A 15,201-nucleotide genomic window follows, 5' to 3' on the forward strand; every position below is an offset into this window, starting at 1 on the left:
ATATCAAATTAAATATTATTATTATAAATATAACGTTCAACTTCCTTATTTGTATTTTATACATTACCTGGTATACAGGTACGTCGATCTTCGCATTGGAATTGATCACTTCTACAAGTGATGTTATGACATCTTTTTGGTGATTCGTCTGCACCGTTTGAACAGTCTTTATCCCCATCACATACCCATGTGTGATGTATGCAAGTAACACCATCATCGCAATCAAATTCTTTCCTATCACAATGGCTTGTGATTCCTTGTCCCTGATTTTTTCCCTTGAAAAAATAAATAATTTATTATATTATCTACAATATATATATATACCATTATATATCACATAGTATATATTTTAAACGTCGTAAAATCACGCTAATTAAGATGGGCCGGTTACGTGGCGCACATAGGGGAGGATCGAACGACGCATAAAATATTGGTCCGTATATCGAACGGGAAAGACCACTAGCTAGACCGAGACATAGATAAGAGGAAAATATTAGAAGTGATTTGAAAGAAATAGGATATGAAGACCGCGAATGGAAGGATCGCGTTCAGGGACGGGAACAATGGCGGGATTTGGTATTTGCGGCAATGAACTTTCGAGTTCCTAATGCCAACTAATAATAATAATAATAGTATATATTTTATTAAAAGAGATTTAAATTTGTACCTTGCAATCGAGCTCATCAGAATGATTAGGACAATCATAATCACCATCACATCTCCACTTTGCTGTAATACAGTAGTTATCTGAACAAGCAAAATCTGTTTCAGGATTGCAGGTAGTTGGACTACAGTCTTTTTCATCACTGCCATCTCCGCAATCATCATCATGATCACAGACCCAATGAAGTTGGATGCAATGTTTATTTGCACAGGTAAATTCATCCGATCGACAAGTATCATCTGAGATAATAAATTTAGTAAGTATATATAAAAACATAAACGCAAAAGACTACAAAATATTTTATTAAATTATAAAAATACAACATTTTAAATTATTTAATTCATTGACAAATACATGACTGTAAAAACACATAATTGTTTAATATATATTATCAATAACTTAAATGTATTTGATATAAATAACATAACAAATATAAACACATATTAAATAACAAATTGAAAGAGAAGAAGGAAAGAAATCAGATTATAAATATAAACAGAAAGAATGATAAGCCAAAAATGCATGTACATATATAATATATATCTGAACGGTGCGCATAATTTGAAATGAAACGAGAAATCGGATGATGCTGTAACTTATGCATATCATGTATCGAATATGTGTGGATAAGAATTTTTACATAGAGAATTAATATTCGATAATTCTATATACGATGTAATCAAGCGAATATTCAATATTAATTTAATTATATGATGCAAATCTAGCATACGTTATATATCATTAAATTAAATATAGCATCAAATATCATTACAAAAATATAATAATAATAAATTCCATGAAAAATAAGCTTTCTTAGTTGAAAAATACAAATTAAAACATGAATCTTAAATAAATATCTCCAGTTGAAAAATAAAATAATTTATTTCTTTCATAGGCTATTAGGATAGAAAAAGATATTCGGGAAAACGCGTAGTAAAAATGTTAAGGCTGCATGCGGTCGATTATTCGAAAGAATTACCAACGGTAAAATCGAAAAAAAAATAAGAGTCTCCAGGGAATAAAAGAGAAGAAAGAACGAAATAAGGAAAGAAAAAAGAAAGAAAAAAAAGTACTTACTTCCAACCTCTTGATACATACACGCTTGTTACGCGACTAAAAGAAAAAAAAATGGAAAAGGGTTGAGAGAGAAACAGAAAGAGAGAGAGAGAGAGAGAGAGAGAGAGAGAGAGAGAGAGAGAGAGAGGAAGAAATAGGGAGGGGGAAAAGGGGAGAGAGAAAGAGAGAAAAAAACGCGTCTTTATGAAACTCGAAAGTATAAAACAGCGCACGATCTTGTTTGCATGTAAATTGCGCTAAAGGGACCTGTTGAAACGCATCCATGGTACTAAAAAAAAAAAGTTAAAAAAAAAAAAAGAAATAAAAATAACGTTCACTCGCGATATCTACAACAAACGTTAATTATCATGCAACGTGCAACGTGCAACGGTTGCAAAGCTGCCAACCCAAATATATATAAACATGCACACATATAGGACAACTATATGAAACAAAAAGAGAAAAATAGAAATAGAAATAGAAATAGAGATAGAAATAGAAATAGAGAGAGAAAGATGCATTGAGAGAGGGATGGAGGAGGGGGGTGGGAGAATGCAACCGAGTGCAGAGTGAGAAGGAAACAACAACAAATACAAATACAAAAAGCATGGCCCACGTGCGAATGCTTACTGCATTCAGCTTCGTCTGAACCATCCGAACAGTCCGGATTGTCGTCACACATCCATGTTAATGCCACGCACTCGCCATTTCCCGAACGACAAGTAAATTGTTCCGCGGTGCAATTCTTCAATCCTAAAAGGTGACAACAATAAATTTGACGATGTTTACATGTTACACATACGATAACCGTGATTTCAATTGCATGCGCATCACCCAAGGAACTTCGTTTTTTAGCAAAGCCATTTTGCCCGCTTTATTTAAAAATTTGTCTTTTTCTATCAAAATGGTGAGCTTTCGTCAATTTAAATTTGTCGTTGAGTTTAATCTCTTTTTTCTCGTTTTCTCCTAATTTGCATCATTGTTTTTTTTTTAAATATAGTATATTTATATTTATGATTTTCTTTCGGAAATCACATAAATACAATAAATGGTATTTGTACGCTTATATATAAGATAATAATCATATCTGTGTCTTTCGTTCTTTTTTTCCCAAGCATTGATTTCTTTCCTTTATTCTCTTCCATGTTTTTCTTCCAGTGCTTTTCTATCCTAAGATAAAATGTTTTTTTAGACGTATATAACTTACTAGTACAATTTTTTTCATCGGAACTGTCACGACAATCGTTTTGATGATCGCATACCCAACTATTTGGAATGCATTCTCCTGGACTGCATTGGAATTCAGTCTCTCTGCACTCTCGTGGTTCTTCTCAAACGTCACATTTAATTTTATTTAAGTTAATTCATGCGCGTCTTCAATGACTTTCTTTTGAAAGTCAAATACGATATTAGCAATGTCAATGTGAAAACGTAATTAATGAAATGTATTTGTATCAAAATAAAAAGATAATCTACATGATAATACTTTCAAGATATTAATCATACTTACGCCAATACACATTTCGTACTAAATTTAATGATGCATGATTTTAAGATTAGAAATTTGATTCAAAATTTGATAACGATTTGATAAAATATTTTACCCGATTTCTCTCTGCTCCCATAATATTAACACGTGCATCGAAATACGCATTAACCTTTGATAGTTCACATTAGAATAGTAAATATATGTTCGGATATATTTCCATTGTTTTCATTTTCATTTGGATAAGCACACGAACTTAAGCAAAAAATAATGGCGACACACTCCAATATCATATTACATTTGCCTGATTATCGGTTGGTTTACTATGCTGACGAAATATTAAATTAACCGTCCGAGAAACAGGATCTCCATTACGTTATATCAACGCGACAATAATACCACCTATAAAATTGCTTGAACTAATTTTAAAGTGTAATCTCTTTGATGAATTAGAATTTTGATGAAATTATTTTTATTTCACTTATTTTCTTTCAAGAATTTTTCAAAATCAAAATTATACAAATATTTTCAAGTAGTTTTTTCAATATTTTTTTAATAACTTTCTTTGAGATTTTATGAGATTATATCGAGATATAATGATAAATAATAACTTAAAAATAATTAAATACATTGAAAAAAAGATTTGTCATTATATCTAGAAACTTTTCAACGACAGTATACATAGTATTATACGTAAGTATGTATGCTACTTCACCTGCGTAAAACCGGTCGTTAAAGTTGCACTTTCACATACCGCAGTCACCGTCGCAAGAAATTCGTGAAACGTGTGCTACTCCGAATGACGACGTTTTCAAATTTCTTGATCGATCTTCTTCTGTTTCTTTTTTTTGGGGGGGGGGAAGACACCGTAAACTTACGGGAGCAAAGAGAAAAAAGGGAAAGAGAGAGAGAGAGAGAGAGAGAGAGAGAGAAATATAACAAAAAAAAGAAATAAAAATGGAAAAACGAATTTTATTCCCGAGAATACGAAGAGTACGATCAAATTCGAATTGGTGGTGCTCCCGATAGAATAACCGATACAATTACCATAAAATACGAGAGGATTTTCGTGTCCTGTTTAAACCGAATGTAATGCTATCCCAATAAAACAACATCCTTTTCAAATTTCGACATTTATCTCTCTTTCTCTTTTTTTCTTTCTCTCTCATTCTTTATGGATAATCACGTTATTTATATAAATTGTCCAATTTTAATTGATTTATTTTGAATATATCGCAATTTTGAATAAAATAATTTCAAAAAAAAAAAAATAAAACCTAATTTACAAAAAATAACTAACAAAAGTTAAAAATAAATCTAACGAATTGCGTAAGGGCTATTGTATGTTTTAACATTATAAATTACCATTGAAATCCAAAAACATTTTAACATTCGCACGAATACTTATCAACATTATTATAATATATTAATGCTATTAATTCATTTCAAAGAGAAGATATACAATACTTAAGTATGAATATGAAATTTTTGGACTTTGTACCGTTCATTATACGTAAGTTAGTATAATATATATGTGTGTGTATTTAAAAAAGAAAATACAAACGAAAGAGAGAAAGAGAGAGAGAAAATAATTATGTAACAAAATTTTTCGCGACAGAACAAAATCGTATGATTCCACTATTATCGATTAAAAAAATAAATAAAGTATGAAGGAGTATAACATGTGATTGAAAAGAAGAATAAAAACTCACTGCAAACATTAGGATCTTCATCGGACTCATCATCACAATCATTTTCCCCGTCGCAATGCCATATCCCAGGTATACATCTGCCACTGGTACATTTGAAGTCGCTTTCTCTGCACTTTTGTGTACCTGAAAATTGGTGGCTGTTACGATGATCTATCTCGATAGTAGAAACGAAGATCGCAATGAACGATAGCAGCCAAAGTAGCCTTGCGCACGTGGAACCATTCGAATGGTGGAGGAAGAAGTATGACCTCTTGAAGGGCTGCATTATTGATAAACGTTTTTTTTCTTTTGCCGCACGTATGTCTATATGCATGTATGCGTATTTATTTCTATTTCAGTTTAACCGTTCACGTATTTTGTCCTATACTATACACACTAATTTCCATGCAAAACTGATGCAGCAATATTTTCCGTTTCCCCCTTTTTTTTTTATGTTTAAGATTCAAATGAATCGCAAAGAGGCCAACGAGCTAATCGTTAAATCAATTTGTATTTTCGTATTTTTTGGTTTGTTTGTTAAATAATATTTTTATCGATAAATCCTTGACAATTTAAAATAGCACAATTATTAATCCTCACTTCGTAACTCGATGGTACAGCATAACGATATCCTTATTACTATCGATGAAAGCTCTTCCGAGTTTCCATCCTCATTCCCTTCTTACTCATTATCGTCCGCCGACTAAAGCAAGTTTTTTTACACGAGTCAAGTTCCCCTAGCACACAGTGAACGAACCAATAGCAGTAACACAGTAAACCGGGCGTTCTCTAAACGATAATCGACTGACTGACTGACTGACTGACTGTTTCTTTAGACGCTCGTCGATCTTTCTTGATCGAACGGTATCTCTTAAGAGAACACAATGATGCAGTATTCTCTCACGAATGGACCACTTTTGCGTCCCTTTTCTTCTTCTTTCTTCTTTACTTTTGTGCACACCACAAACGAGAGAATACCAGGTCTCCTGGTTCGATCCTCTTTCACGTCTCCCTTTCTTATTTTTTTATTTTTTACTAGTTAAATTGTTTATTTATTTTCAATTAAAATTCATACATGTTAGATTTAATAATCTATCATTGTTATGTAAATTTTTTATTAAGATTGATAAGAATTTGAGTTTAAAAAAAAAATCACTACAATTTGAAGGATAAATTTATTTCTTTTTGTTAGATTATCTTGCTTTCAGAAATACATCACCAATGTATGAATATTTATAAATATATTTATATACATATATATATATATATATATGAAATATGCGAAGGATAGAAAAACACGATAAAAGCACCAAGTATAAGGTAATCCTTTTTGAAGGGGGGTGAATTCGAGATCGGAACAGACAATACGATTTGATTTGCTCGCGGTAGAAGTCACGAATGCTGTAAGCCTGCGCCCGAGGAAAGAGGCCCTATATATATGGGCCTTTGCACAAACACAAGTATAGGTAATATTGGGGGGGTTAGTCGCGTGATACTTGTCTGCGCTTTGCGAATAAATGTGTGCGCGCGCATATGTATATACGTGTGCGTGTATTTGTGCCGACGAAGAAATGCAACACGCTGAAATATTCTGCGTTTCTCTCTACCTTGCGTATTCAACAAAAATGAATATAAATAAAAAATAAGTCACGTTTTTCTTTATTCGTGTAATTAGATCGGTGTCGTTGTTGACATCGACATTACTCTTTTCGATATTTATATTAAATATTATATAGCAAAAGATTATTTTGATTCTTTGGTACAAAAAATTGACGAAATAAATAAATGAAATTTTAAACAAATTTTCGGGGTGAAATTAATAATAATTGTGATAAATATTGTTTGATTTATAAAATTTCAGTTATTAAATTTCGAAATAGGGAGAATGTGAAAATCTACGTGAGATTACATCAGCATTAGAAAGACAGCCATAAGATATCTCGAAGCTATGGAGGTAACTATCGATTACTCGTTCGTATATGGCGTATATATGCACGGATTTTGTATAAAATATGATGCACGGTTGAAAAAAAAATGTTATATATAAAATAAAAAAAAATAAGTTAAGAGCTATAATTATCTTCTTATATATTAATGATATTTAAAGTATAAGTACATAAGTAAGTTAAAACGGAAGGAAAAAAAAACCATTAAATACGTCATTGGATATTAGACGATCAATAATAGATCAAGTTGCAAGTTTTTAATCGTTAATAGATAAAAAGCATGAAGTTTACAAGTTGATACTCCAGTTTTCTGGTGCATCGTGGCGCGATTCCTAGCAGTGGATATTGAGGTTGGATTACCTATTTAGGATGAGAGCCCGGATACGTTCACGTACGTTATATACATATATAGTATCTATCAAATACGCGCTATTCCACATGGACTAATCCTAACACATTTCGAATTAGAGTCACGTTTTTTCATTTCATACTTATTTGTAAATTCATTCTAATCGCTTTATTTCGCTTATTAACTATTCAAGATAACTATTGTTTTTTTTTAATCTATCTTTTTTTCTCGTTAAAACTATAATTCTTTTAGAATCTAACGAGCCAAGTAAAACCATCAATGTGTGAAACAGTTGAGATTTCTATACATTTAATTGGATTCATTTTGTTATTTACACTTTTATTATATACTAGATTTAATTACTTGAAATTTTTGATTACTTTTACAACTATATTACTATTCAAGATTAATTAGATAAATAAATTACGATTGGAAAGAATTTTCTTTGTCGAAAATCGATCGATCGGGTGTATCATCGATGATGATTTTATTCGTAAACGATGATAACAAATGTGTGGGATAAAAATTACAAGGCGATAAAGATTGGTGTCAGTCGATAATGATGATTCGTATTTGTAAATCGGCCAAAAAATTCTTTAACTGCGGAGAAATGATAATAATGTTGAAAGACATTTTAAAAATCAATAGAAGATCATCGATATACATAATATAACTCGTTTATATTATTCAATTTTTCTAAAGAGAATTCCGTTTTACCGCTCTTATCGTGTGCATTTAATTTCAATTGGTTATCGTTTGATAAATCATTCCTATGATTTTCTTTATTTCGTCAATTATAAATAATGATAAAAGAATTCAATTTATTGCCGCGCGATTAAGCGAAACACTAATTAAATTTCGTTCTACCTTTTGTAGAAAATTTTCTGGTACGTCAAGCGTTAAAACGTCCAATCTAAATACTTTAATTTATAATTCCGTTAACAGCAAAAGTCTTCTGAACGTAAGTATATACATACATACATTGTATTCTTCAACATTTGTTATCTTTTCTTTTTTTTCATTCGCAACTAATCGAATTACAATAAAAGAAACAAATTAATCGAGAAAACTTCTCTTATTTGCGCAATGACATATTTATAAATAATTAATTTATACGATAAGTACGAACAAAGAAACGGAAATGCAGTTTTCCCCACTACATTACTTTACTTCAAAAATATATTACATCAATAAGATACTACTGTAAAAAAAAAAAAAAAAATATTTTTATCCCCATTGAAATTATACGACACATATGAGTTAAACATGGTGTAAAAAGATTACCTAATTAATAAAATATATGCATACTTGTAAAAAATAAATTATAAAATATTGGGTTGTCCGGAAAGTTCGTGTCGATTTTCGATAGATGGCATTAAAGTTCTTTTGCTAAGAAACCTGAAAAGTTTTGGAAAGACGAAATTTTGAAGTAATTATATTATTATATTTATTATTATATCATATTATTATTTTTTTTTATAATTATATATATATTTATATAATTATTAATATATATATATAGTTATATTTATTATTTAATAAATATGTAACAACAAAAAAACTTAAATGGGATTGCATTTCAATCTTCCATTAAAATCGGCACGAAATTTAAGAACAACCTAATAAATATACATTGACATGTATTCTGTTTACAAAGTTTACAAAATTTTTTAACAATTGATTTGTTTATTAAGAAATATTAAGAAAAGAAATATGAATTCGAAAAGTTGTTGAAAGTAATAAAGAAAAGGGAACGAACGAAACGACCGCTCGTTCGTTCGTTCGTTCGGCAACAGTCCATCAGTTTTAATCAAAGGCGTAATACGGGACAAGATTCTTTAGGAGGCCAGAAACCCGGCATGTTCTTTCCAAGCGTGCCTCCATTAACGAACCACGAACCTTGCGTGTGCAACGTATGCAATTATGTATATATATTCCTTTTATAAACTTCTATGTATACCTATTCATCTATATGTGCATGTGTATATAATATATATATGAATAAATTCGATTTACATATGAATATGTACGTTAAGTAAATGTATATATGTGTCAAATGTATTTTGAACGCACCTGATACAAATATCCGTGCGTTTCTAGTGCGTTAAATTAATTCGAAATAACAATAATTTCTTTATTTCTTTTTATGAAAAGAAACAATTTTCGTTAAATTCATGAAAGCCAACAGAATTGTTATTCTAAAATTCGAGAATTAGAACAAATCAATTAAGGAGTTCAAAAAATGAAGTTTAGAATGGTTTTAAGTAGACTCGATGGGATACACATGGTTGGTTGGATTAGTCCAAAGTTTTTACATAAGCCAAAAAGTTCTTTGTAGTTTCATAATGACTTAAAAAACAAATAAAACGAAAATATATAATTGGTATAAAAGGTCTTGGGAAAGAAATAATCGATTTTACAAAAAAAAAAAGAAAATCATCTAAAAACTTTTGACCTAGCCCGAGTAATAATAAAATAATAAAAGGAAAAAGGATTGATCATTCAATTGTTTCACCTTCAATAGTCTTTCATTCATTCATGGTAATAGGATTATTCTTGATGAATTGAACGAATACGAAAATGCTATTAATTCACTATTGAAGATGTTTGAATCGTTTTAGTGTTCAACGACGCAATGTTATTACATATGTGTATGTAATTGGATTGTATCTAACTCGCACTATGCATAATTATTGTTATCCCCAAGGCAATGCACTTTTAAGAGATTACGTCGCCTTGTCGTTATTGATTTAACTGATTTTCTTACAAGTAAAATAGTTTATGATAAAATAGCTCGTTGGAATGTATTATATAAAAAAAGTATATATTATATTGTCTATGTTCAGCCAAAATTCTTTTGGCTTTTAGCATTTACATTCATTTGAATTATTACCAATTTTTAATAAGAAAAATCAAATTTGAGAAAGGTATGTTATTTGTTAATGTATTCTATTTGTAACATAGTAAATAGTGAACTTTTTCTGGGTTGTTTATGAAATTGCAAAGTAAGCTAGATAAGTCATTTTGGACCAAAACTGCAGTTAGTTACTTTTGGCTGAACATAGACGATATGACGCAATTGTGCTAAATTTATTATTGTTTACTATAATGCAATGAGATTAATTAAACAAAAGTTATTTAGTATCTATAATTTGTAGATATTTGAATTTATTAATATCGTTTGAGTTTCTGTTGAAAAGCTTTAATACGTGCTACACAACAGAGAAGTAATAAAAAAAAAAAAAAAAAAAAAAAAAGAATAACATAAAATATTATTCAAAGGAAAATTTAATATATCTGCTGCCTTTATGTTTTCAGACCATTTTACCACAAAGAAAAGTAGTAGTTGGTATCAATAAAAAGTATAAAAACAGCTTTCTGAATGTTACTGTTTCCTTCTGTTAGATGCTACAGCGAAAATATTTTTGTTGTCATACAAATATTTTCAACAATTGTAAACAACGCGTCAAAAACTTTGAAGATGTTTTTCTCGTTGCAACGATATAAGTCGTTTACTTTTTTCACGGGAGAACTGTAAATACATTTCTTTATATATTTGAGTATTTATTTTGTAATTTTTATAACAATTGTATTAAGTTTTTTTCTTTTTATTTATTATTTTCTACTTTAAAGATGACAACGATGATTACGATATAAAAAAAATATATTTATTAATTGTCTCGACAAAGTGATTTCAAAAAGGGGTGTTAATTTTTCATTTCGTCATATACTTAAGTTAAATGCTATTTGTTAATTAAGTAACAAAATTTCATTAAACGTACTTACTCGGTAGAATGTTTCTCTCTCTCTCTCTCTCTCTCTCTCTCTCTCTCTCTCTTTCGTTATAACAAATTTCCCTTCTCTTTAACATTCGTAATATCACGAATTAGCTTGAATTTATTGCGTCCCTAAACACCTTTCGTATTCTATTATGTCACATAGAGATTTTGTAAATCGCGAGCTCCATTAGTATTATGAATTCTAAGCGAGTAAATGCCGACGGAATGTAAATTTTATTTAAACTAACGCTTGTGTTATATACTAGTGTTATGTACTCATATTATCTCTTTTCACGGTTTTATATACTAAAACATTTTTGATTATTTTAAACTTTTTTAATTATCGATAGAAAATAAGAAACATTTGACAAAGTTTTTCAAACACATTTTAAATAATAATAATAATAATAATAATAATAATAATAATAATAATAATAATAAATATAATAATAATAATGCTGCTGCTGCTGATGATGATGATAAACTTAATGAATTTATTTAAGTTTTTTGGATCATCGATAAAAAGAAGAAAATGTTTTTTAATAAATATAGAAATAAAATCTAGATGATAATGGAACTAACAAAAGTGTAGAGAGAAATAAAAAAAAATCTATCTACGAGAGAAAAAAAGTTATATATTCGCATAGATTATATTTCAAACGTATAACAATAATTTTACGAGTGCATGCACACAGATTAAACGAATACTCGTTTGTTCATTTCAAAATTGGATATAATACTGAGCATTACGTTTTAATTTCATTCTTATTTTAATTTGATTTACGTTCTTTTATTTTTATTTTTTATTCTATTTTTTTTTATTTTATTTATCTTTATTATTTTTTTTATCTTTATTTATTTTCAACTGAAATACACACGTCGACGATTTTTGTCACATGAGAACAAACGTGACAAAAAGAGTAGCTTATTCTCGAGAATGGATAAATTTACTGTTACGTTTCAAATATAAAATTTCACTACCGTATGCATGTATGTCCTTTTTTCCTTTTCTTTTAATAATTCTATGCGAGACTATATATGAGTGCAATATATATATATATATATATATATATATATATATATAAGTGAGTATATGTGTGTTTGATTTTTATTGTTCTCGAGAAAACATCATTTACGTTCTTTGATAGTTGAGACAGATGAAATTTGTGGATAGAATCTTTCTGAAATATTGTTTATAAGAATTATATACAAAATTTGTATCTTCCATCTAATTTAGTGAATTCTATTGAATATGTTTTATTCCATGTATTTTTAAAGGAAAGAAAGTAAAATCCTGTTGTTAACCAAATTTTTTAAATAGCACGTAAGATAAAAAAAGCGTGTTTTTTAATATTACAAATTACTTAAAATACTTTCATAATTATTGGTTCATAAATAACAAAGTTAGTTTAATAAGTTTAGCAAAAAATAATATAAAAAGAAAAATATTTAACATTAAAATATCTCAGATATGTAATTTAAAAGAATTCGTAGATAATAATAAAAAAAACAAACACGTCAACTGCTTTTCTAACATTACGCAAAGTTATTTGCTAGAGGTAAAAGTGGTCCAGTAATACTTTTAATATATATAGTTGTACTATGTAAGTATAGGTGTATTAAAAGATGGCGGTAGGTGGTGGTTGGTTGAATCGTGATGCGCAGTAACATGCTGACGAAACTCGGTTCTTCTTTTATTTAAACTTTGCGCCTACGTGATGAGCATAGTATTAAAATGTATCGTAGGCGTGCACTTGACGAACCGGAAGCCTTTAAAAATGTCGGAAGGAGAACGGAAGGACAATCGGTAACACTTTTGATTCCGTTTTGGTAGCATAATACGTTTATAAACGTTTGAAACTTATCCTTTTTCCCTTTACCGAAACTTATAGAAAGAAGAGCAGCAGCTGTGCTCACCCAGTACAAAAGTGCAGCTGTTCGAATTATCGCGCTGAGTTCGGAGAACGCGAACCTTTTTGTTTTTTTCTATGAGCTTGACCTGGTCTCTCAGGACGAAATCATTTCGAACGGGTTTTTATTGTCTGTTTTTTTTTCTTTTTTAATTTAATAATTGTCGTTCGATAACCGTTGAAAGAACAAATGGATAACAACGTTTATTAGATAGATTAAAATTATAAATAATAATAATAAAAATAGCGTAGAGAACGGGATCATTAAATTTGATATTTTGATATATAGTCCAAGAAAAAAAAATAAAGGAAAGAAAATAATTTACTCGTTCAAATTACCGCGTTGAATTCATAGAACGTTTCTTGTTTTTCAATAAGGTTGACCTGGTCTCGGAATTAAATAACTCCAAATGAGATTTTATTTTATTTTTATAATTTTTTTTTTTTCTATCTAATAAGCGTCGTTGTCTAATAGATGGATAGTAATGTTTACCAGAGAAATTAAAATTATTAAATATTATATGAACGTCAAAATATAATAAGGATAATTAAATTTAACATTTTTACGATATAATTAAAAATATAAATAAAAATAAATATAATAAAAGTAGAAGAAAAATAAAAAAAAAAAATCTTCTTGTTCGTACTATTGAGAAATATAAACATCGAGTTGAATTCGAAGCAAAATCTTTGGCGTTAGGAATCATGAGGGGTACCATAGAGGAAAAGAGGCATCCATGATCGGAGAGCGAGCACTGGCTGGCTTTCACCATAATTACATGCTTGTGTATCTCACCCGCCGACTATGCGTTTACATTTATATATCCATGTATGGTTGTTACATGTATTTGTATATATACATATATATATATATATATATGTGTGTGTATGTAAGAAGAGAACGCCGAATTGGTTGTTCCCCATCTCTTCGGCATCGTTCGCTATTTTGTCTGCATCGACTGATGCAATCGGTGCAGGCCTTGCGCTATAAATTACAACAGCCTTAGGGAAGAAAGATACGACGAAGACGAAGGGGCCAAAAAGAAAAAGAAAGATGAGGCAGATCACGAGAAGGATGAAGATGAAGAAGAAGAAGAAGTAGAAGAAGAAGAAGAAGATGATGAAGATGATGATGAAGAAGAAGAAGATCTGGAAGATGATGGTAGTATGTTCTTGTTGTATTTGTTGTCTTCAACGAGATCTTCTCTTATACACACACACACACACATCTACATACACATATATCTATACAACTAAAACGAGATGAAGAAAAGGAAGAAGATTCCAGTAAGGAAGATAAAAAGAGATAAAGGGACTGCAAAAGAAAGAAGAAACGTTCCAAACTGCTTCGTTCCTCTTTGCGACGATCGAGACTGATGGCTTGTGGAATCGTGGCCTTGCACTACATTCTGAACTTTTACGACAATACCAACCCTGTGATCAAAATATTGCGAACTATAAAACATTTCTAAATGGTAATCCTTAACATAGATATTTTTTATTTTCTTAATTGTTTCATTTTATTTTTCCTTTGACGATGATCATAATTATAATCCTGAGAATGTAAAAAAAAAGAATAGATTTGTTGAATATTTTTTTCAATGAAAATAATTCATAAATATACGTCAATCCGTACGATTGAATTTTATACATTAGTTTTATTATTTCAATAAATCCTTTTTGTTATTTACACATTTTAAGAATAATATCATATTCATTATTCGTATTGCTTCGAATTAATACACGTACGTATACACACATATATACATATATATGTGTATACAGAGAAAGAGAGATACCGGTCTATTTTCACATTCTATATACATTGTTTGAAATAGAATTATATTCGTTATTTGTATGACACGTTGTTCGGATAATCTCGTTTTTTGTCCTTTTTATTTCCTGTTTTTACATATTTTTTTTTTTTTTTTTATTCTTTTATTTATTTTTTTAACGGACATTTTCAATCAAACTGTCTCGTCAATTATCGTTAAGATTTGTAACGATGTTTAATTCCAAGTATTTTCAAATAATAAAATAAAATGTTTTGAAAAATGTCGGAGAGAGAGAAAAGAGAGAAAGAGTGAATCGTTGGTAATAACCCGATACACTGATCCCAGCTTTAGATTTTGTTCGTATACGTTTGTAAATACACGAGTGTGCACTATGCACGTTCGCTCTAGCAAGATAACGTGATGTATTATAGCAGATACCTTTTTGATGCACTCACGTGTAGTATTTTTCCTCTATTTCTTTCTCTCTTTTCTCTTTTCCCCTATCTACGTTTCAGTATCGTCAGATTTTTCGCAAAAATCGTTCT

At 29.6% G+C, this 15,201-nt stretch overlaps 1 protein-coding gene and 1 long non-coding RNA gene across 11 annotated transcripts in view; one reads left to right on the forward strand and one right to left on the reverse strand.

Annotated features, from left to right (window-relative positions):
- Positions 1-15,201, reverse strand: part of LOC107074100 (low-density lipoprotein receptor) — a 30,683-nt gene that overhangs the window by 5,655 nt on the left and 9,827 nt on the right. For 5 of the 10 annotated variants that reach the window (XM_089177399.1, XM_089177398.1, XM_089177400.1 and 2 more), the window contains 5 exons: positions 4,919-5,041; positions 2,928-3,050; positions 2,351-2,473; positions 668-903; positions 68-275 (listed from right to left, as the gene is read on the reverse strand). In XM_089177399.1, coding sequence (XP_089033525.1) covers positions 68-275; positions 668-903; positions 2,351-2,473; positions 2,928-3,050; positions 4,919-5,041 — 813 coding nt within the window. The remainder of the gene's footprint in view (positions 1-67; positions 276-667; positions 904-2,350; positions 2,474-2,927; positions 3,051-4,918; positions 5,042-15,201) is intronic. The other 5 variants (XM_089177403.1, XM_015335166.2, XM_089177401.1 and 2 more) reach the window with 4 other exon arrangements.
- On the forward strand, positions 12,045-14,531 carry LOC149030930 (uncharacterized). Its single transcript, XR_016178233.1, has 2 exons — positions 12,045-12,778; positions 12,864-14,531. It is a non-coding gene; the product is annotated as an uncharacterized LOC149030930 (long non-coding RNA).

The sequence above is a fragment of the Polistes dominula genome, unplaced genomic scaffold (genome assembly GCF_049000335.1).
Source record: "Polistes dominula isolate Pdom_NZ unplaced genomic scaffold, Pdom_raw_medaka contig_20, whole genome shotgun sequence".
Taxonomy (NCBI): Eukaryota; Metazoa; Arthropoda; class Insecta; order Hymenoptera; family Vespidae; genus Polistes; species Polistes dominula.